Source organism: Somniosus microcephalus, chromosome 2 (genome assembly GCF_052327205.1).
Source record: "Somniosus microcephalus isolate GS21.2 chromosome 2, FLI_Smic_1.0, whole genome shotgun sequence".
NCBI lineage: Eukaryota > Metazoa > Chordata > Chondrichthyes > Squaliformes > Somniosidae > Somniosus > Somniosus microcephalus.
The window spans coordinates 315,239,911-315,263,451 of NC_140988.1; the positions used below are offsets into that span (position 1 = coordinate 315,239,911).

Consider the following 23,541-nt stretch of genomic DNA (forward strand, 5'->3'; position numbering starts at 1 on the left):
TCTCTCTTCCCCCCCGTCTCTCTCTCTCTTCCCCCCCGTCTCTCTCTCTCTTCCCCCCCGTCTCTCTCTCTCTTCCCCCCCGTCTCTCTCTCTCTTCCCCCCGTCTCTCTCTCTCTTCCCCCCCGTCTCTCTCTCTCTTCCCCCCGTCTCTCTCTCTCTTCCCCCCCGTCTCTCTCTCTCTTCCCCCCGTCTCTCTCTCTCTTCCCCCCCGTCTCTCTCTCTCTTCCCCCCCCGTCTCTCTCTCTCTTCCCCCCCGTCTCTCTCTCTCTTCCCCCCCGTCTCTCTCTCTCTTCCCCCCCGTCTCTCTCTCTCTTCCCCCCCGTCTCTCTCTCTCTTCCCCCCCGTCTCTCTCTCTCTTCCCCCCCGTCTCTCTCTCTCTTCCCCCCCGTCTCTCTCTCTCTTCCCCCCCGTCTCTCTCTCTCTTCCCCCGTCTCTCTCTCTCTCCCCGTCTCTCTCTCTCTTCCCCCCGTCTCTCTCTCTCTTCCCCCCCGTCTCTCTCTCTCTTCCCCCCCCGTCTCTCTCTCTCTTCCCCCCCGTCTCTCTCTCTCTTCCCCCCCGTCTCTCTCTCTCTTCCCCCCCGTCTCTCTCTCTCTTCCCCCCCGTCTCTCTCTCTCTTCCCCCCGTCTCTCTCTCTCTTCCCCCCGTCTCTCTCTCTCTTCCCCCCCGTCTCTCTCTCTCTTCCCCCCCGTCTCTCTCTCTCTTCCCCCCGTCTCTCTCTCTCTTCCCCCCGTCTCTCTCTCTCTTCCCCCCCGTCTCTCTCTCTCTTCCCCCCGTCTCTCTCTCTCTTCCCCCCCGTCTCTCTCTCTCTTCCCCCCCGTCTCTCTCTCTCTTCCCCCCGTCTCTCTCTCTCTTCCCCCCCCGTCTCTCTCTCTCTTCCCCCGTCTCTCTCTCTCTTCCCCCCGTCTCTCTCTCTCTTCCCCCCGTCTCTCTCTCTCTTCCCCCCGTCTCTCTCTCTCTTCCCCCCGTCTCTCTCTCTCTTCCCCCCGTCTCTCTCTCTCTTCCCCCCGTCTCTCTCTCTCTTCCCCCCGTCTCTCTCTCTCTTCCCCCCGTCTCTCTCTCTCTTCCCCCCGTCTCTCTCTCTCTTCCCCCCGTCTCTCTCTCTCTTCCCCCCCGTCTCTCTCTCTCTTCCCCCCCGTCTCTCTCTCTCTTCCCCCCCGTCTCTCTCTCTCTTCCCCCCCGTCTCTCTCTCTCTTCCCCCCCGTCTCTCTCTCTCTTCCCCCCCGTCTCTCTCTCTCTTCCCCCCCGTCTCTCTCTCTCTTCCCCCCCGTCTCTCTCTCTCTTCCCCCCCGTCTCTCTCTCTCTTCCCCCCCGTCTCTCTCTCTCTTCCCCCCCGTCTCTCTCTCTCTTCCCCCCCGTCTCTCTCTCTCTTCCCCCCCGTCTCTCTCTCTCTTCCCCCCCGTCTCTCTCTCTCTTCCCCCCCGTCTCTCTCTCTCTTCCCCCCCGTCTCTCTCTCTCTTCCCCCCCGTCTCTCTCTCTCTTCCCCCCCGTCTCTCTCTCTCTTCCCCCCCCGTCTCTCTCTCTCTTCCCCCCCGTCTCTCTCTCTCTTCCCCCCCCGTCTCTCTCTCTCTTCCCCCCCCCGTCTCTCTCTCTCTTCCCCCCCGTCTCTCTCTCTCTTCCCCCCGTCTCTCTCTCTCTTTCCCCCGTCTCTCTCTCTCTTTCCCCCGTCTCTCTCTCTTTCCCCCGTCTCTCTCTCTTTCCCCCGTCTCTCTCTCTTTCCCCCCCCCCCCGTCTCTCTCTCTTTCCCCCCCCCGTCTCTCTCTCTTTCCCCCCCCCGTCTCTCTCTCTTTCCCCCCCCCGTCTCTCTCTCTTTTCCCCCCCCCCCGTCTCTCTCTCTTTCCCCCCCGTCTCTCTCTCTTTCCCCCCGTCTCTCTCTCTTTCCCCCCCGTCTCTCTCTCTGCGCGCCCCCCCGTCTCTCTCTCTGCGCGCCCCCCCCGTCTCTCTCTCTGCGCGCCCCCCCGTCTCTCGCTCTGCGCGCCCCCCCGTCTCTCGCTCTGCGCGCCCCCCCGTCTCTCGCTCTGCGCGCCCCCCCGTCTCTCGCTCTGCGCCCCCCCCCCGTCTCTCGCTCTGCGCCCCCCCCCGTCTCTCGCTCTGCGCCCCCCCCCCGTCTCTCGCTCTGCGCCCCCCCCCGTCTCTCGCTCTGCGCCCCCCCCCGTCTCTCGCTCTGCGCCCCCCGGTCTCTCGCTCTGCGCCCCCCCCCCCCCCGTCTCTCGCTCTGCGCCCCCCCCCGTCTCTCGCTCTTCCGTGCTGTTACATCCGTGTGTAATAAGATACAGACTGCAGCAGAAACAGTACAACAGGTGTTTACTCAACGTGGCTCACAGTTGAACTAACTGTACAGTTTACTACTCAGTGCTATATACAGGTGTGGTCACTGCCGGGACTACAGTATACATGAGCTGTAAAAGTAGTTCCCCCCCTTAAAGGTACATACATTACAATTCCTCCCCTTTTAGATTAACAGTACCATAACACTCATTTATCAAACTAATTACAATTAACACTTTTAACATGCAACATTAGCTGAACATAGTCTATTTATATATTCAGTCTTTGGGGAGGCTTCCTGATCCTTTCTGGATAGCGCCTTTCCCAAGTGTCTTGCTCTTGGTGCGGAGACGATTCTGGCCCCCTGTCGTCGGTTGGTTCATCAGCTTCCGATGCTACTGTTTCTGGGGTAGATGCGACCTGTACGTCGGGTTCATCACCAGGTGCGTATGGGCGAGGCATGGGGTTGACTTGTTCCTGTGACTCTAGGATCTGGTCAGCATGGCGTCTCACGATGCTCTCCCCAACGTCCACTGTGTACATTAGTGGGCCCTGCCGTGTGCATATCGTTCCTGGCTGCCATTTTTCTGTTCGGTAGTCGCGGGCCAAGACTGGTTGCCCTACATTGAAGCTCCTTATTGGCTTCTCATGGATGTGCTGCAATTGCTTACTCTCAACATCTCTTCATACGTTTGGTCTGAGCAAATCCAGGCGAGATCTTAACCTTCGGCTAAAGAACATCATGGCTGGGGCCTGGTTGGTGACTGCATGTGTCGCATTCCAGTAGGCGAACAGGAAATTGTCCACCTTGTGCTGCAGCGGAATGTTGTCATTGTACGTAGCCTTTATTGCCTTCTTAAAGGTTTGTACGAACATCTCAACCAATCCATTTCTGGCTGGATGATACGGGGCGGATGTGTAATGCCTTACCCCATTCTTTTTCAAGAACCTCCGGAACTCTTCGGACACAAACTGTGGTCTGTTGTCGGAGCAAATCTGTTCTGGCAAGCCATTCCTGGCAAAAATGGTCCGTAGGACTGCAATAGTTTTCTCCGTGGTGGTGGAGGACATTTTGATGACCTCAGGCCATTTCGAGTGTGCATCCACGGCTATTAAAAACATTGAGTCCATGAATGGACCAGCAAAATCAATATGCACCCGTTGCCATGGAGATGAGGGCCACTCCCATGGGTGTAGAGGGGCCTGTGGTGGTGCATTTTGGACTTTCTGGCATCCTGAGCAGCTCTTGGTCAGGTCCTCGATTTGTTTATCAATTCCCGGCCACCACACATAAGCACTGGCTAGGCTTTTCATTTTTACCCCTCCCAGACGACCCTCATGAAGCTCATTGAGCACGCTATCCCTTAACTTGGGTGGAATTACCACTCGGGATCCACACATCAAGGTCCCCCGGCACACTGACAGCTGTTCTCTCCTTGGCGAGAATGCTGGCAACAGTGAGTCGCCATGTGCTGGCCATCCCTTCACCATCAAATCATATACCCGAGACAGTGTCGGGTCATTTCGGGTTTCCTTTTCGATACAAGCGTTAGTTACCGGTAGGTATTCAACTATAGTCGAATGGAATATTTTGACAGGATCCACTGCTGGTGCTTCCTCCGCAGTAGGCAGTCGCAGGCGTGATAGCCCATCAGCATTTCCATGCTGTTTCGTGCCCTTATATTCAATCTCATAGTGGTGCGCCCATAGAAAAAGTGACCGTCTTTGTAGTCGTTGCGCAGTCATCACCAGAACGCCCTTCGGATTAAAAATGGAGACAAGAGGCTGGTGATCAGTCAGCAAGGTGAATTTCTTCCCGTGCAGATAGTGATTGAACTTTTTCACTCCCCACACTAGGCTGAGGGCCTCCCTGTCAATCTGGGCGTAGTTACGCTCGGCTGAGGTTAGTGATCGTGACGTAAAGGCTATTGGCCTCTCTGAGCCGTCCGAGAATTTGTGCGACAGCACCGCTCCAATGCCATAGGGTGACGCATCACATGCCAACCAAATTGGTAATGCCGGGTTGTAATGGGCCAATACCTCTTTCGATGTGATTAGTGTTTTGCTCTTCTGGAAAGCTCGTCTACATTTGTCACTCCACTTTCATGGCACCCTAGTTTGCAGTAGGGTGTTCAGTGGGTGTAGTATTGTAGACAAATTTGGCAAGAACTTAGGTAGTAGTTTACCAGCCTGAGGAACGACCTCAGTTGTGACACATTTTCCGCTGCTGGAGCCTTGATTACTGCCTCAACCTTCTCTGGGGACTTATTTAACCCCTCTTTATCGATAACGTGGCCACAATACGAGATCTGTTTTCTAAAAAACTCGCATTTGGGGCGGTTAGCTCGGAGCCCATATTCCTGCAATCTAGTGAGCACCTGCTCCAGGTTGGCAAGGTGATCACTGTCATTTTCGCCCGTGACCACGATGTCGTCCAAATAACACTGGGTCCCTGGGATCCCTTGCAGGACTTGTTCCATTGCCCTCTGCCCAATAGCTGGAGCTGATGCTACCCCGAATACCAGCCGGTTGTATTGGTAGAGACCTTTATGGGTGTTGATTGTGAGGTTTTTTTTGATGCTTCTTCTACCTCCATTTGCAGATACGCCTGGGCCAGATCAATCTTAGTGAAGCGTTTCCTTCCAGATAGCGAGGCGAAAATATCTTCAATCTGCGTAAGTGGATATTGTACGGTGTGAAGGACTGGGTTCACTGTTACCTTAAAGTCCTCACAGATGCGAACCTTCCTTGGTTCCCCAGGCATGCTGCTCAACGACTTCTTCATCACAGGGATGATGGGTGTAGCCCACTCGCTCCAGTCTACCTTGGACAGTGCACCTGAATGTTCCAGACTCTCCAGCTTTGCTTTGACGGCTGGGCGGATCGCATAAGGTACCGGTCTGGCCTTAAAAATTTTTGGGCTTGCGTTTTCTTCAATTTTAATCATCGCTGTTATGCCTTTTAGTGTTCCAAGTCCTTGCTGGAACACTTCTTTTGCGTCAGTTAGGATCTTTGACAGTCGCCCAGGTGTGACGTCTTCATCCTTTTTGTCAGCAACAGTCAGTGCCTGTATGGAATGCCAATCCAGTTGTATTTTCCGGATCCATTCATGTCCCAGTAATGGTGGTCCTCCATCTTGCAATACATACAGGTCTAGTTTTGGTGTTTCCTTACCGTTATATATAACGGTCACCCTTATTTTTCCTTTGGGGTAGACTTTTTGCCCCGTGTACGTCTTCAAAATAATTTTTGTGTCTCTCAAGGGTATGTGTGAGAATAGCCGCTCGTAGTCCCGTCAGTTTATGACTGTTAGGGCTGATCCTGTGTCCAATTCCATCTTTACCTGGACTCCTGCTATCTTGAGAGTGACCCAATTGGTTTGGTGATCCTCCGTTGTGATCACATTATGTAGTTTCAGACAACTCCGTTCCCTGCTTTCGGAGTCGTTATCACTCTTTTGTTCGTCTGAACTATTCTCCGTCATCTTATGTACCTTCTTGTACTTTCCTTTGGTAGGTTTCTTATTGCTGGTTTTCTTTCCCGACCTGCAGACTCGTGCTATGTGTCCTGTAGTGTCCGTGTGTAGATAAAGACACTGAAGACAGGAGTTGGTTCATAGGTATTTACTAAGCAAGTCTGGGGGGGGGTTCTAAAGGATATACACAATACACAGGCTTATATAGCCCAAGTGGCAATTACCGGCATTGCGCACACCTGGGGCTCTTAAAGGCACATACACCACAATTGCTTTTAAAGGCACATACACCACAATTCCTCCCCTTCTAGCTAACTAGTACATCATATTTTAAGTAATTATTAATTACATGTTATATGCAAAATAATATACATTGCTGTATTAATTAATTATAAGTTAGTCTCTCAGGAGGCTTCCTGACTCGGTCCGGATAACGCCTCGGGGGTGTAGTAGTTTCTGGTGGTGTAGTTGGTTCTTCTGGTAAGGCTGATTCGGCTTGAAGGCCAGTGTCGGGTTCATCGGGTTCCAGTATCACCGGATCGGAGGTAGATATGGGTATCTCTACTTCATCGTTAGATGTATAGCGTGGTGGTGTAGGTTGTCCCTTTTCGGATGACTTAATGATTTGGTCAGCATGGCGCCTTATTATGCTTTCTCCGATGTCCACGGTATACATCAGTGGTCCTAGTCGTGTGCAGATAGTTCCAGGCTGCCATTTCTCGGTACGGTAGTCCCGGGCCAAAACCGGTTGGCCTATCTGGAAGGCCCTAGTTGGCCTTTCATTCATGTCCTGAAACTGCCGGTTCTCCACGTCCCTTCGGATGTTGGGCTTGACCAAATCCAGCCGGCATCTTAGGTTTCTATTGTAGAACATCATGGCGGGAGTTTGGTTTGTAACCATATGTGTTGCATTCCTATATGCAAATAAGAAGTTATCCACCTTGTGCTGAAGTTTTATGTTTTCATTACCCATGGCCTTTATGGCCTTCTTAAAGGTCTGGACAAACCTTTCAGCCAATCCATTGGTGGCGGGATGGTATGGGGCGGACGTGTAGTGCTTTACCCCATTGTTCTTTAAGAACTTTCTGAATTCTTCGGACACAAATTGCGGTCCATTATCAGAACATATCTGTCCCGGCAGCCCATTCCTGGCAAATATGGTCCTTAATACTGTGATGGTTTTTTCCGTGGTGGTGGAGGACATCTTTATTACCTCCGGCCACTTGGAGTGTGCATCAACTGCGATTAAGAACATTGAGTCCATAAATGGACCAGCAAAGTCGATGTGCACCCTTTGCCAGGGAGATGAGGGCCACTCCCATGGATGTAGAGGGGCCTGTGGCGGAGCATTTTGGACCTTCTGGCATCCTAGGCAGCACTTGGTCATGTCTTCGATGTCTCCATCGATACCTGGCCACCATACAAACGCCCTAGCTAGGTTCTTCATTTTCACTCCACCCAGATGCCCCTCGTGAAGCTCCTTTAGCACTTTATCCTGGAGTTTGGGTGGAATCACCACTCTGGATCCACACATCAAGGTTCCTCGGCACACTGACAGCTGTTCTCTTCTTTGCGAGAATGCTGGCAACAGTGGTTCGCCATGTGCTGGCCATCCCTTCATTGTTAAATCGTAGACCCGTGAGAGAGTAGGGTCATTTCTGGTCTCCCTTTCAATGGCAGAATTTGTCACCGGTAGACATTCCACTATGGTAGAGTGGAATATCTCTACTGGGTCTACTGTAGGTGCCTCTTCTATCGTTGGCAACGGCAGGCGCGATAAACCGTCAGCATTCCCATGCTGTTTTGACCCTTTGTATTCAATGTTGTATTGGTGTGCCCCTAGAAAAAGGGACCACCTCTGTAGTCTTTGTGCCGTCATAATGGGGACACCTTTCTTAGGGTTGAATATGGAGATGAGCGGTTGATGGTCAGTCAGCAAGGTAAATTTTTGTCCGTGTAGGTAATGGTTGAATTTCTTCACTCCCCATACCAGGCTGAGTGCTTCCCTGTCTATCTGGGAATAGTTACGCTCAGCTGAGTTCAATGAGCGTGACGCAAAAGCTATCGGCCGTTCCGAGCCATCAGGGAATCTATGGGACAATACCGCTCCTATGCCGTAAGGGGATGCATCGCACGCCAGTCTGATTGGTAGTGATGGGTTGTAATGAGCCAAAACTTTCTCGGATGTGATTAAGTCTTTACATTTATGGAAGGCACGTTTACAGTCTTCGTTCCATTTCCAAATCACTCCTGTGTGTAGAAGATCATTAGGAGGGTGTAGAATAGTTGATAAGTTCGGTAAAAATTTATGATAGTAATTTATTAATCCCAGGAATGACCTCAATTGTGAAACATTTTCAGGTGCTGGGGCTTTTATAACTGCTTCAATTTTTTCAGGTGACTTATGCAACCCTTCCTTATTAATTATGTGGCCACAATATGATATCTGATTTTGGAAAAATTCGCACTTGGGGCGATTTGCTCGTAGGCCCCGTTCTTTCAGCCTAGTGAGCACCTGCTCCAAATTGGCATGGTGCTCGTTGTCGTTTTCTCCTGTTACAAGGATGTCGTCTAGGTAGCATGGAGTCCCCGGAATCCCTTGCAGGACTTGCTCCATAGCTCTTTGCCAGATAGCTGGAGCTGATGCTACTCCAAAAACCAGTCGATTGTACTGGTACAGGCCTTTGTGTGTGTTTATTGTGAGATACTTTTTAGAGGTCTCCTCAACCTCCATCTGTAGATATGCCTGTGCCAAGTCAATTTTTGTGAAACGGTTTCCTCCGGATAGTGAGGCGAAAATATCTTCTATCCTCGGAAGAGGATACTGTACCGTGTGAAGGACCGGGTTTACAGTCACCTTAAAGTCCCCACAGATGCGAATTTTTCTCTGTTCCTCAGTTATTTTTCAATGCTTTTTTCATGACTGGAACGATGGGTGTTGCCCATTCGATCCAATCTATTTTGGATAATACGCCTGCCTTTTCCAAATTCTCCAGCTCTGCCTCGACTGCCGGACGTATTGTGTATGGCACCGGTCTTGCCTTAAAAAAATTTGAAATTGCTGCATCTTCCACTTTTATTGAGGCGGTGATGCCTTTCAAGGTTCCTAGTTTCTCTTGAAACACTTCTTTGGCGTTGGCCAAGATGTCTTTTAATCGTTCAGGTATGATGTCATCATTGTTTTTTTCCTTACTGGTCACCGTCAGTGCCTGAATGGAGTGCCAGTCTAAACGTATCTTCCTTATCCATTCACATCCCAACAACGGTGGACCAATCTTGTAGATTGTATAAATACAACTTTTGTATTTCTTTCCCGTTGTATACCACAGGCACCTTTATTTTTCCTTTGGGGTATACTTTCTGCCCCGTATATGTTTTTAAGATAATGGATGTGTCTTTTAGAGGTATATGCGAAAATAGCCTCTCGTAATCTCGTCGATTTATTACGGTTAGAGCTGATCCTGTATCTAGCTCCATTTTAACTGGGGACCCTGCTATTATGAGGGTAACCCAAATGGTCTGGTAATCTTCATTGGCAATTACATTATGTAATTTGAGAGAGCTTAGTCTCTTGTTCCCGGAGTCGCTATCGCTCTTCTGGTCTTTGGAGCTACTGTCCGTCATCATTTGTACCTTTCTGTGCTTTTCCTTATTGATTCTTTTCCCATTAGTGGATTTTTTATTTTCAGATCGGCATACACGTGGAATGTGTCCCATCTTTCCGCATCGCCTGCATGCTTTTTCTTTGAACCAGCAATCCCTCTGGTCATGGTTGGATCTGCCGCAGCGATAACCTCTTTCGAAACCCCGTGTCATTTCATGGGTGCCGAAGTCCTGTGGCCTTTGCTGTATCTTTGCCGCTCCTATTGCACTGAAAGCCTTGTCCAGTGTTAAATCTTTTCCAGAAGATACCTTTTTTTGTGTTTCTACACTTAGGGGATCGCAGATGAATTTGTCTTGCAGAGAATCTGCCAGTCCTGCCTCGAATTGGCAGTGTAGGGTATCAACAATCTCCTCAAAATTCTTGTCCATCGGTTCGGCTGGAGTGATTAAGTTGCGTAACAGCTTGTATGTTTCTGCGCCCATTAGATCCAGAAGCACTGAAGCTTTTTTTTCATCTTCTATTCCATTTGCGGTGCAAAACACCTCCACTCTTTCTACATATGTGGTCCAATCCTCTATCTTGTTATCAAAAACATCAATATTGCCAAAGTTAGGCTCTGTTTCGTTATCAAAAGCATCAATATTGCCAGACTTAGGCATTTCAAAAAAAGATATGGCGCTTCCCGCGCTTTTTTTTTTTTCTCTCTCTGTAGCAACGATATGGCGCTTCCTGCGCTTTCCCGCCGCTGCTACCGATAACAATGCTGTTTTACTGTGGTTTCCGTTTATTCACTGTTGGAGACTCATTCCCGACGGAGGTCTAAACGCTGACCTGCTTGCCGCGCCAGCCGTCTCCCGAGTGCACCCTCCCAGTCCGTTATTGCTTGCCTCCGATTTCGCTGCCTGTCTCAGCTGTAGAGCCCGCCGCTGGAGCCCCAGCCTGACGCCCAGGAAGGATTAGCGCAGTACCTGCCACCAGCTTGGCCAGCTGGTGAAACCACAGTTTCTATTACTTCCTTGAGTCTTCTGGACGCTGGAGGAATCGATGTCCTTGAGGTGCTGCCGAATTGCAGGTAAGTCCGTTTCCACTTCGTCGCCACTGTAGTGTCCGTGTGTAGATAAAGACACTGAAGACAGGAGTTGGTTCATAGGTATTTACTAAGCAAGTCTGGGGGGGGTTCTAAAGGATATACACAATACACAGGCTTATATAGCCCAAGTGGCAATTACCAGCATTGCGCACACCTGGGGCTCTTAAAGGCACATACACCACAATTGCTTTTAAAGGCACATACACCACATGTCCTACTTTTCCACACTGTCTGCACACTTTGTCTTTGAACCAGCAATCATTCTGGTCGTGTGTTGTTCTGCCGCAGCGATAGCACTTCTCTGTTCCATGTGACATTTCGTTTGTGCCATATTCTTGCGGTCTCTGTTGTATCTCTGCAGCGCCCCGTGCTGCTGCTTCATATGATACCGCAATGCTGAAAGCCTTTTCCAGCGTAAGGTCCTTTTCAGATAAAAGCCGTTTCTGGGTTCCTTCACTTTGAAGCTCACACACAAACTTGTCCCTTAAGGTATCTGCCAGTCCCGCTCCAAACTGGCAGTGTTTCGATAGTTTGCGCAGTTCTGTTAAATAATCAGCATTGCTTTCATCCGTATGCTGGTTCCGTTTGTGAAACTTGAATCTGCTATCAGCAGCGGTGTGGGGTTTAAATGTTCCTTTAGTATCGTTACTATGACTTCAAAACTCTTTTCCATTGGCTTCGTTGGGGTTACTAGATTTCGTTATAAACCATACATCTTTGCACCCATTAAATTTAACAATACCGACGCTTTCTTGTCATCTGACACCTCATTTGCCTTGCAGTACACCTCTATTCATTCGACATATGTAGTCCAATCTTCGACTTCATTGTCAAATGCGGTGATACTGCCACTCTTCGGCATTTTGGGTGTGGTTTAAAATGGCGTTTCCCAATGGCTTAAAATGGCGTCTTCCGCACTTTCCTTCCTCCCCCGCTCCCGGCGGTTCTCATGGCAATGGTGGCGGCCTGTAGGTTTCGCGCGCTTCTCCTGCGCTGCTGCCAACGCCGCTCTCGGCGGTCCTCGTGGCAATGGCGGCGCCTCGCGGGTTTCTGCGCGCCTCTCTCCCTCTCTCCGACGCTGCGAAAGACTCGACAGCCTCCCCCGCAATTCTCGAGTCTCTGCTGGATGACTGGGCGGTTGCCCGTGGTCGACGCCCGAGTCTCTGGCCTTGACCTCCAATCCACTGATCTCCAGGAACGAATCCCCGGGAGGTGATGCAGAGTTGCAGGTAGGTTCGAACCTGCCTCGTCGCCAATGTTACGTCCGTGTATAATAAGATACAGACTGCAGCAGAAACGGTACAACAGGTGTTTACTCAACGTGGCTCACAGTTGAACTGACTGTACAGATTGTACAGATTACTACTCCGTGCTATATACAGGTGTGGTCACTGCCGGCACTACACTATAAATGAGCTGTAAAAAGCAGTTCCCCCTCTTAAAGGTATATACATTACACGCCCTCTCTCTCTTTCTCTCTCTCTTTCTCTCTCTCTTTCTCTCTCTCTCTTTCTCTCTCTTTCTCTCTCTTTCTTTCTCTCTTTCTTTCTCTCCCCCCCCCCCCGGTCTCTCTCCTCTTCCCCCTCCCCCCCCCCCCCCCCCCCCCCCCTGGGTGGCTCGCTCTTTTCTCTCCCCCCCCACCCCCCCCCCCCTCTTCCTGGGTCTCTTCCTTCTCTTCCCCCCCACCCCCCCCCGTGTGTCTCTCTCGCTCCCCCCTCTGCACTCCTCCCCCCCCCCCCCCCCCCTCCCACCACTGGCGCACTGTGGCTGCAGTGTGTACCATTTACAAGATGCGCTGCAACAACTCGTCAAGGCTTCTTCAGCAGCACCTCCCAAACCCGCGACCTCTTCCACCTAGAAGGACAAGGGCAGCAGGTGCATGGGAACACCATCACCTCCACGTTACCCTCCAAGTCACACAACATCCTGACTTGGAAGTATATTGCCGATCATTCATTGTCGCTGGGTCAAAATCCTGAAACTCCCTACCTAACAGCACTGTGGGAGTACCTTCACCACACGGACTGCAGCGGTTCAAGAAGGCGGCTCACCACCACCTTCTCGAGGGCAACTAGGGATGGGCAATAAATGCTGGCCTTGCCAGCGACGCCCACATCCCGGAACGAATTTTAAAAAAGTTATCCCATGGAGCTGAAAAAAATGTGGTCACACTGCAAGGCCACACATGTTGGGTAATGCGCATGCGCGGCTGTGGGATACCACACGCATGCGTAGAAGGCCACAGGGATGGTGGTGTGGATAATCAGCATTCACAGGCAGTACCTTAGGGTCAGGCCTGTAGCGGGCTCCAATGCACAAGCGCCAAAGCCCGCTCCTGCGGGCCTAAAGAATGAGCCTGTGGGACGTGATTAAAAAGAACGCCTACTTTGTCTTTGTGAATGCCCCTAATGTTTCTCTTTATTACAGTTCTTCACTTTAATCTCTAATTAAATGGAACACGAGTGCAGCTGACTGGCTTGGTACATTTCAGGATGTTTGTTCTGCTTACTGTATGTAGTGTGATGTAATGTGGCCGTTTTAATTACCATTCTCTTGATGGAGTTGTTTTCTGTATTCTATTGTAATGTAGTGTGAAGATGCATTATTTTATAAACGTATAAATAAATATTTTTCCCCACTCTGAGGAGACTAATTTAGTACAGTCTGAGAACATCTGGTGAATGAGTGACTCAGTTTTCAATTTCTGGATTTTTTTTCTCTGGCTGACAACTGGAGTCTTAACAGATCTGTGATTCTTTGTCCTTTCCTGATATACGAGCACTGGTGTTTCTCTGTTAATTTACAATAATAAAGGGAAAAGGTCAATACTTTCCAGAATATCCAAACATTTAGCTGCTAATTTGTGGTATGTAGTAATTTCCTGTACCCATACAATTTAATAAGGTCAGAGTTTTGTGTTTAAGGTCCCTTGTAAAATGGATGGGTTTTAGCTGTACCTAATGAGTTGAATAAATTTTACTGTTTTTAGATAATATATTAAGCGTCACATTTTGTTCCCATTCTAGATGATTGGTTCTTCCTCCTGCCTTTGCCATGTAGTCATTTTGGCCACAGTTTCTCTTTTGATTCCAGCTGGAGCAGAAATTTTCAGAGGGAAAGGTAAGCTTGCAGGCTTTTTTTGAGGGAGGAGGGAAAACACTGAAATTTGCTTTTGCACACCTGAAAATGTAAAGCAACCAGCAGTATTGTGCCTTGGCGGCTTAGAGAATAGTGGCACTAGAGAATAATGCATTACAAGTTCAGTCTTCCACTCCGTTAACCACTTTATCTCGGCTGTACTGTTGTGGTGACAAGGTGGGGGAAAAACGTTAGATGAAAATCTTGCACTAGACATTTGTGAATGACCTTAGAAGGTGCGGTGGGGAGATGAAAAAAATACACTTTCCTACATTACAACAATGGCTACACTTCAAAAGTACTTCATTGGCTGCAAAGTGCTTTTGGGATGTCCTGAGGTTGTGAAAGGCACTATATAAATGCACAACTTTCTTTCACTCACTGGAGAAAAAATATACCCTGAAAAAATTCTCAAATAGAATTCCAAAAATATGATCTTGCTGTACCTCCACCCCAACTTTTTGGATTTGTAATCTTTAAAATGGGTTATGGATTCTGGTTAAATGATCTTGGTTTATTTTCTTTATTTTTAAAGTTACAAAGAGAAAATAAATGTGAAGCTCTTTGAAATGTTTCTATACATCACTAAACAAATGCAAGTCTTTCTATTACATAAGCATTGGGTTTTTTATAAAAAAGGACTAGTTGACTTGAAATTTCAATTGAAAATTTGGTTCATCTGAAAGGGGTTATGATGGCAAACAAGGTAAATAGTCTGCTCATTAGAACATTATCTGTAACAACAATCTCTCTTTTTTTCATGGTTGTGTAATGCAAACCTTTTCTATATTCTTCATTCTAAAATGGGCCGCCTTATAATACTTTTGTAAATAGCTCTCATTACAGGGTAGCACAAACCTAGCCTGTGTTCTAATCAGATCGGCCTCACTGTTCAATGTTCTAATACTATTCAAAATGTAATTGGTGCCATGCAAACGTGACAAATTTCCTGTAACATTAATTTTTTGAGCAGAGTGCAAAACGAGAAAAAAATCACAAAAATGTCGAAATGGCCTACTCCTGTTCTTGTGTTCCTATTAAGTATACTGCACCTATGTTTACATTACGTCAATGTGGCTTTAAAGAACTAATATGTGATAGCCGAGACACTGGTGCTGCAGAACATGAGATGGGAACTAGAGTGTCTGAATTTATTATAATTTATTTTGTTCTGTCCTAGATGTTCTATATGGAAGAATAGGAACAGATATTACCTTGCTGTGCAATACTACTAATGACAGGTACTCTCAGTTAAGTTCTGGTTAATTATGGATGTGTGTGTAAAGTGGCTTTCCCCTTTTTTGTTCCTTTTCACACCAAGGACTAGGGTGTTGTGTGAGTGAGACTTATTGTGGGAGAGCAAAGATAAATCCTTGTGGGGTGGGTGCTCCAGCGGTGATGGTGAGTGAATGAGAAGAAAAACCATGCCTTGGCTATGTTCGTATATGTAGGAGTGGAACCATATGAGGATAGTTGCATGGAGGACAACTGGAGTCTTAACAGATCTGTGATTCTTTGTCCTTTCCTGATATACGAGCACTGGTGTTTCTCTGTTAATTTACAATAATAAAGGGAAAAGGTCAATACTTTCCAGAATATCCAAACATTTAGCTGCTAATTTGTGGTATGTAGTAATTTCCTGTACCCATACAATTTAATAAGGTCAGAGTTTTGTGTTTAAGGTCCCTTGTAAAATGGATGGGTTTTAGCTGTACCTAATGAGTTGAATAAATTTTACTGTATTTTTAGATAATATATTAAGCGTCACATTGTAACTGGGAAGTTGTACATCCATCTGCTAAGTTCAAGTACAATGTTAACATTTATTTTGAGTGTGTTTAAAAGTTAAGAAAATGACTAAACTGACCAACTTTTCTATTTGATTGCATTTTTAAAACAGCTAACACTTACATTAGTGACATACTTCAAAATGCGTGATTGGTTTCCTCCAGCTAAATATAGGGAAGACCAAAGCCATTGGCCGGAATTTTCTCAAGGGAGGTGGGTTAGGGGTGGTCAGCCTCCGAAGCGGGCAGGTCCCACAAGCCCTGCCAATTTTTAACGGCAAGGCCTGATTTGAATGCGAGACCTCGGATTCCCCCCCCGCAGCTAGCCAGATTGAGAGGATTGGTTGGGGTGTGGCGGGGGGGAAAGCGAGAGGATCGGCCTCGTGACGGGGGGATCTCCGATCGCGGGGGGTGGGTATGGTAGGGACTCTGGATCCAGGAGGTAGGTATAAAGGCACATTACCTCCTGGATGCAGCAGTCCCGCCATTGTTTAACTGCCAGGTTTCACAAATTGTGTGAAACCCATCCACAGGCAGTTAAACACAAAATGGAGGGGGAAAATAAAGAGAGGCTTCCAGCCTCATTACAATACTTAAATTGAGGTAACGCCCCCTGGGAGCGGGTTGGTCGCCTGCCTCCGGTAAAACCGGAAGTGGGCGAGTTGGAGGTGGAATCGGGTCAGGAATCCCATTTTTATCACTAACAATGTCTGCACGCTCCAAACCCACCCGTTAGCCTACCAAACCCACCCCCCGCGATCGGAGACCCCCCCCCCCCCCCCAATTTTAATTGCTCCACCATTGGCGGCCATGCCTTCACCTGCCTAGGCCCTAAGCTCTGAAATTCCCTCCCTAAACCCCTCCGTCTATCTCCCCCTCTCTCCTCCTTTTATAATGCTTCTGAAAACTTACCTCTTTGACCAAGCTTTTGGTCATCTATCCTAATATTGCCTTATGTGGCTTGGTACCCAATTTTGTTTGATAACGCTCCTGTGAAGCGCCTTGCGACGTTTTGCTGCTATCTAAATGCAAGTTGTTGTTGTGAAGCATTTTGGGATGTCCCGTAGTTGTGAATTCGTCTTTCTTTTACTATGATTTGCTTTTCTTCAGACTTCATTTTAGAAGATAGAATTGGAATAACAACAGCAGAACTTTTCACAGTTCATTGAACACCGATGTAGAGAAGATTATTTCCAGTTCTTAATAGTTCAGATGCATGATTTTAGGAGTTTTATTTTCGTGAATATATGGGAGCTTTGAATAAAAGAAACAATTCAAACGCACTAACAGTATAGGCAGGAATTCAAAGCTCTGGTTGGTTTATAAAAGGCTGGTCACGCCGAACAAGTGTATTGGAAATATGAGTCTGTGTGATATTTGATGAATGATAACTTGGTGTTTAAATCGGTGCTTTTCCAAAAGCATTTGATAAAGAACCAGGAGGCGTCAATATTTAGTACACCGTCCTTTCACCTCTAGATGTAAATTTCAATCCAGTCTACGCTGGCAGGATAAAGGTTCCATTTCTCCGCAGTCTGTATATGTCCTACATGAAAGGCATGGGCTGTGCTTGGCTAATTGAACTGAATTTATTTCCGGGAATTGAGAGTGTATAGGTAAAGTGAATGTGATAAATATCTTCTGAAAATCAAAATATATATATATTTAAGGTTCCACCTATGACTTGTTTTGAAAATTAAGGCACATGGTATTAAAGGGAATGATGCTGCATGGATAGATGGATCTCCAGAAACAAAAGTGGATTAAATTGCTATCTTTTTGGATGTTGATAGTGGTGTAAGCAAGCGAGTTGTGCTGGGACCTTTTTTTGGTTTTCCATTTATTGATACATTTTGGACACAACCACAAGAGAAATGATGAAGAAGGTTGCTGATGTTACCAAATTCGAGAACATGGTAAACTCTGAGGAAGATTGCAGGAGATTTCAGGAAGACATAAACAGATTAGTGGAATGGGAAAATGGGTGGTAGATGTAGTTCAATGCAGAGAAATGTAAATAGTACATTTTTGGAAAACCACAACTTTTGATGGTGTAAGAACAGAGGGGTCTAGAACTGCAGGTATATAGTAAATGTGGTAATGCAGGTAGAAAATACCATAAAAAGGGATTGTTGGTTTTAAACATAGGAGCATTAAATATAAAAGCAAGGAAGTGAGGTTGAATTTGTACAGGCATTGGTTGGGTCACAGTTGGAGTATTGCATCTGGCCGTAGGCATTTAATTAAAAGGAGGCTATGAGAACCATGGAAATGGTGTTGTGAAGATTCATTGGAATCATTTCAGGAATTAGAAGTTATGGTTATGTAAAAAGGCTTGGAAAAATTGGGAGTTTTTTTCCACATAGACGATTAAGGGGAAATCTAATAGAGATTTTCAACATTATGAAAGATTTACAAGAGTAAACAATACAAGATTGTTTGCAACAGTTGGTAAATTGGTACCGTGAGGAAATAGACTCTGGATTATTGTTAGAAGAATGAGGAGGAGGTTAGAAGATTTTTTTTCTCAAGATTAGTAGAACATGGAATGATTTATCTTAAGTGGCTAATGAGGCCAAAGCTAACATTTTAAAAAGGGAGTTGAATAAGTATTTGAAAAGGAATATAAAATGATGCAGGAAAATTGAATTAAAGTAGATAGCTTCAGTAGATGAGCTAGCATAGGCAAGATGGATGAATAGCCACTTCCTATGTTATAATTTCTATGATCTGTGAGAACTATAGGATAAGGCAACAATATAACATTATTTGGGAACATTCTACAAATCAAAATGACCATGTTCAGTAATTTGATACTATGATGTTACAGAGGAAGAACTCCATAATTCCTTATTTTAATGGTGGATAGAGACCTGAGTAAAACTTGGAAGCAATTTTAATTTTTGGGGGGGTGGATCAGTTTTTAGTGTGTGGTTACACTAAGTTTGAAATCTGTGTGTATATATTTGTTTGACTGTAAAGGTGAAATGCATTCATTAGTGGTATGACATTTGGGTTTATGGTATTTGCTCATTTCCATCCCCATTTCAAGTTAGTCTTTTGTATTCATGCTGTATTTATTTAAGAGTGGCTTTAGTTCCTTTGACATCCATACCACTGTTGTCTATATTTCTCTGGTTACCTAGTGGTATCCTGAGTTCTGTGGGATTGCTAATACAGTAATCACATTCTTTTCTCTCTTGATTTTGTTGATCACATGCCTCTTTAGCTTTCACTAGAAACTCAGATAGACATTAGATATAGTCTGACAGTGACATCAGTCCTTTCAGATCTTGCTCACAAGTGCCAAGGAGGAAGAGTAAACCTTTCATCCCTTCACCTACAGAGGTGGCAGGAGAGAATAGTGTGAGCAAAAAGATATAGATGGGTTGGAGAACCAATAGAAACCTAGACAAGCCCAGAAAAGGTTTTACAAGCAGTTGGATAGTCAATCCTACTATCATGAAAGCAAGTTTTCTGGGAAGAAATAAAAGTGCCAGACAAACAAGGTTGACTATCAGTAAAAGTTAGTATATGATAATGGTTCTGGAAGTTTGTGAAAGGGGAGAAATATTTACAGTAGTCTTGGGTAAAGGGGCAAATGTTCATGTAAAAATGAAATGGAAACTCAACCATTGAAATTAAATAGGTTAAAGTGAAAACTTTCAGCACCACCTCGAACTCCTGATCTGTGAAAATGTACTCATTGTTTTCTTGAGGTTTTATTGCATGCTCTAAATTATTCTTACAACATGTAATTTTATCAACAGAATTATTCAATGGAAGGTTAATGGGACCCTTGTGGCCCTATCTAATGATACAAAAGTACAAAATGGAAACCTCATGTTGTTGATGGCAGACTTGCCTATGGAAGGAAATTATAGTTGCCATGACGAGACTGGAGGATTGTTGCACTGGACTCAACTAAAACTTGGATGTAAGTCAAGTTTATAATTCGGCAGATGTCTGTCATAGCCGATAACATTTGTAAAAGAATGCTGCAGTGAATGTTACAATTCAGTTGTTAATCAGAAAACTTATTATTGTAGGCAATTTTTAACTCCAGATAATAACCTTTTGATGCTTTCTTGTGAATTATAATTAAAGCTATTTAAACCAACTATTAAAATGTTGCAGTCAAACTTTTTGTGTATGAGAGTATTGAATTTACTTTTGCAAATTGATTTTCTGTCCTACAGTGTCTTGAAAAAAGTAATGCTAAAATTTAGAAAGTTCAGATTAGGACTACAAATGTTACACCCATGTTCCAAAAAGGGGAGAAGGATAAACCTGGCAATTACAGGCCAGTCAGTTTAATGTCGATGGTGGGGAGCTTTTAGAAACAATAACCCGGGAGAGCCAGCATAGATTTGTTAAGGGCAAATCGTGTTTGACTAACTTGATTGAGTTTTTTGATGAGGTAACAGAGAGGGTGGATGAGGGCAGTGCAGTTGCTGTTGTGTACATGGACTTTCAAAAGGCGTTTGATAAAGTACCACATACTAGGCATGTTAGAAAAATTGAAGTCCATGGGATGAAAGGGGCAGTAGCAGCATGGATACAGAATTGGCTAAGTGATAGAAACAGAGTTGTGGTGAATGGCTGTTTTTTGACTGGAGGGAGGTATACAGTGGCATTCCCCAAGGTTCAGTACTAGGACCACTGCTGTTTTTGATATACCTTAATGACTTGGATTTGGGAGTAGAGGGCACAATTTTGAAATTTGCAGATGAGACAGAACTTGGAAGTGTAGTAAACAGTGAGGAAGATAGACATAGATAGGCTGGTGGAATGGGCAGACACATGGCAGATGAAATCAAATGTAGTGAAATGTGAGGTGATACATTTTAGTAGGAAGAATGAGGAGAGACCATACACACTAAATGGTACAATTTTAAAGGGTGCGCAAGAAGAGAGCGACCTTGAGGGTGCTTGTGCACAAATCTTTGAAGGTGGCAGGACAGGTTAATAAAGCAGTTAATAAAGCAATGTGGAAGGATTCTGAACAACTTTGAGCCCAAGCAAGGCCACCTAGCGATGCTTGAGAGACTTGTGATTGTCCTGGAAACTTCCACATCTTGCAATATCTTTAACGCTGGTTTCTGTTGTCTTGCCACAATAAATGAACTCCAAGGACTCAAACTCAAATAACAAAGTCGTTTCAAGCCAACTACTTTCAGTTCCAAACTCTGGTTCAGGCCAAACTTCCTTTTATTCGCTCAGCTGCCTTTTTGCTCCACTGGTCTCTTGTAACTCAATTCATCATTGCTATAGACTAAGAAACATACCAGAGAACATCAGTGATTGCAAGTGTTCATACATATTTCAAAGTAGGTCAGTTGGTGGCACCCAAAGCAGCACATTCATGCTGTGCTGCAGGGTATTAGGACATGGTTCACCGTGAGAATTCCTTGGGTAGTAGTTCCTAGTCTGATCAGTGTTGTAGAGGACAGATACTTTCCCACAAAGAAACACCTGTGGCCATCTTTGCATGCCTCCTTGCTTCTAATTACAAAACAGCATGAGCAGAGACTTGAGTCCAGGTCACCTAAGTAATTAAGTGCTTTTTAGATATGTTCTGTGAAGTATTTCAAACCTGCTGTATAATGGGATTTATGCTCCCACTCAACAGATTCTTAGTGTTCTGTAATTTTGGCAGGGTTTGTACTTGGATTATTACATTTCAGATCAAATTCTTAGGAAACATGGGTTTATTGTAACTATTTCCCCAGGATATTGCAAACAGTCTGAAATGTTTTATTTCTGTTTCATTAACAGATCCTCCAAGTAAGCCATTGGTGCACTGCAAGGCTCTAAATTTTTATAGAATTTTCTGCTCATGGGAAAAGAATCAAGAGCCAGCCTTTCCCACCAGTTACATTGCAACCTATAGGTAGGATGTCTTCAGGCACGTATGTAGTGTAATTGTGAAATGTTTGACTTCTATGTACACGTTTAAATTGTTGCTGGGTAACATTTCTGGAATTCCCTACCAAACACTATCGTGTTAGAATCTTTACCACAAGGACTACAGCAATTTAAGGAGAAGACCATCACCATTTTTTCAGGGCAAGTAGGAAGGGCAATAAATGTAGCCTTGGCTGTGTCCCCCATCTCCCAAGAGCAAAACAAAAAACGAAGTAGGGGAGAAATTGGTCTGTATCGTGCTGGATTTCTGGGCGACAAATAAGAGTTGGGGGAACCAATTTCCGCGTGTGATCTTATGCGCTCAATGCCCTCCAGACGTGTGCAGGCTGCTAAGTTGGCAGCTGGTGACTCCCGAGTGTGTGAATCTGTTAATCAGGGGCCTGACGCCTATTGTAGGACCCCAATGCTAAATTTGGCATAAACTGGGCAAAGCATGCGCCACGCTCACCCTGTTCTTGCCTGCCCGCCACATCCTCCCAGGATTCACCTGCAGGCCGGCTCCACATGCCGGGACCTGACTGGTGAGTTGTATCGGGATTGCTGTCCGCAGCTCACCGGATTTATGTAGATGAGGTCCGAGGCCTAATTTCAAGTAAGCCTCCAGCCGCCGCCTTCGGCTGTGCTTTGCGGGTATGCCACCCACTTCGTGCCGGCTTCCAGTGTGAAACCAATTTCCCAGCTAGTGTGTGTTTAAAATCCATTCTAAAGTGGAGCTTATGTAAAAGGATTTATATTACTGGCACTAGGGTTTCATTGTGGCTGACTAACCAAGTATTGCCAGTTTATATTTTTGCCCTTATTCCCTGTGGAGTGTATTTATAAAACACTGGTGTACATCTTGTAATGCTAGTTCCCAGCTGTATGTTTGCAATGGGTAAATGTTTGTGCAGCCTGGTGGTACAGTACAGCAGTGAGAATGACCTGTATTGTGAAGAGTATAACCCAATCCAGAGATGCAGTTGATGTCACGAATTGTGCAAGTTGGTAAAGTTCAGTGGATCTCTGACCAAGGATGCCAAACCAACACAACCATCAATTAATACCATTTTGTAAAGTTTTCAACTGAGTTTTCTATAATAGTGGATTTATTTTGTAAGTAATATCTACTGTAGGTGTGATTCCCAAGTAATCTGCTGAAAAGCTCAACTTCGTTGCACTAAAATATTTTGTAACATAATGCTGTACTTCAAGTCAGGTTATACTGTTTACTTCCATGCTTCTGTATATTGGTCCAAAATTCTAAATGAGCCATAAAAAGAAAGACAGACTTGTATTTATATGGCGCCTTTCATGACCACCGGACGTCTCAAAGTGCTTTACAGCCAATTAAATACTTTTTTTTGCAGTGTAGTCACTGTTGCAATTAGGGAAATACTGCAGCCAGTTTGCACACAGCAAGCTCCCACAAACAGTAATGTGATAATGACCAGATAATTTGTTTTTGTTATGTTGATTGAGGGATAAATATTGGCCAGGACACTGGGGATAACTCCCCTAATCCTCTCCGAAATAGTGCCATGGGATCTTTTACATCCACCTGAGAGAGCAGACGGGGCTTTATCTGAAAGACGGCACCTCTGACAGTGCAGCACTCGCTCAGCACTGCACTGGAGTGCCGGCCTAGATTTTTGTGCTCAAGTCCCTGGAGTGGGACTTGAACCCACAACCTTCTGACTCGGAGGCGAGAGTGCTACCCACAGTCACAGCTGACCTAATGTATATATTTTGTGAAGTAAATGCAGGAACATGAGTCACAAGACAATAATTAACTTCGGGAGTCAGTGTTCCATTAATGTTGTTTTAGAATACAGGAAACTTTTTTATCCGGCACCGACGGGACTGGCGTGGTGCCGGTTGATCAAAAAGTCCGGATTACAGAGAGGTATACTTACTAAGGTACGAGAGCCCCGTACATAGCCACAGATCCAGGCATCCCTGTTGCATGGCAACAGGTGCAGGAACCCCAGTTACATGGCAACTAATATGAAGTAAAACTTATCTGAACCTACTCCTGAATTTTGCCGGTTAAGAGAGATTTCTGGTTATTTAGGTGCCGGTAAAAAGAGTTTCTTGTATCTTGATAGAATTGCTGTCTTCTGACTCATTTCTAGTGAGTCCCAGGATTTAATCTACATCTACCCATTTGAAACGGTGCACGCTCTTTATACTTTACAAATTTTATTTTTGTTAATTTTGCTCATGATGGTGAGGGATGTTATTGTTGGATAAGTGAACACTTTTTCCTCTTGGGCAC

The 23,541-nt window shown here is 45.8% G+C and overlaps 1 protein-coding gene across 2 annotated transcripts in view; it reads left to right on the plus strand.

Annotated features, from left to right (window-relative positions):
* Positions 1–23,541, plus strand: part of LOC147123527 (interleukin-11 receptor subunit alpha-like) — a 144,431-nt gene that overhangs the window by 60,280 nt on the left and 60,610 nt on the right. For both annotated transcript variants that reach the window (XM_085974129.1, XM_085974121.1), the window contains 4 exons: positions 13,461–13,554; positions 14,753–14,813; positions 19,130–19,296; positions 21,138–21,252. In XM_085974129.1, coding sequence (XP_085830255.1) covers positions 13,461–13,554; positions 14,753–14,813; positions 19,130–19,296; positions 21,138–21,252 — 437 coding nt within the window. The remainder of the gene's footprint in view (positions 1–13,460; positions 13,555–14,752; positions 14,814–19,129; positions 19,297–21,137; positions 21,253–23,541) is intronic.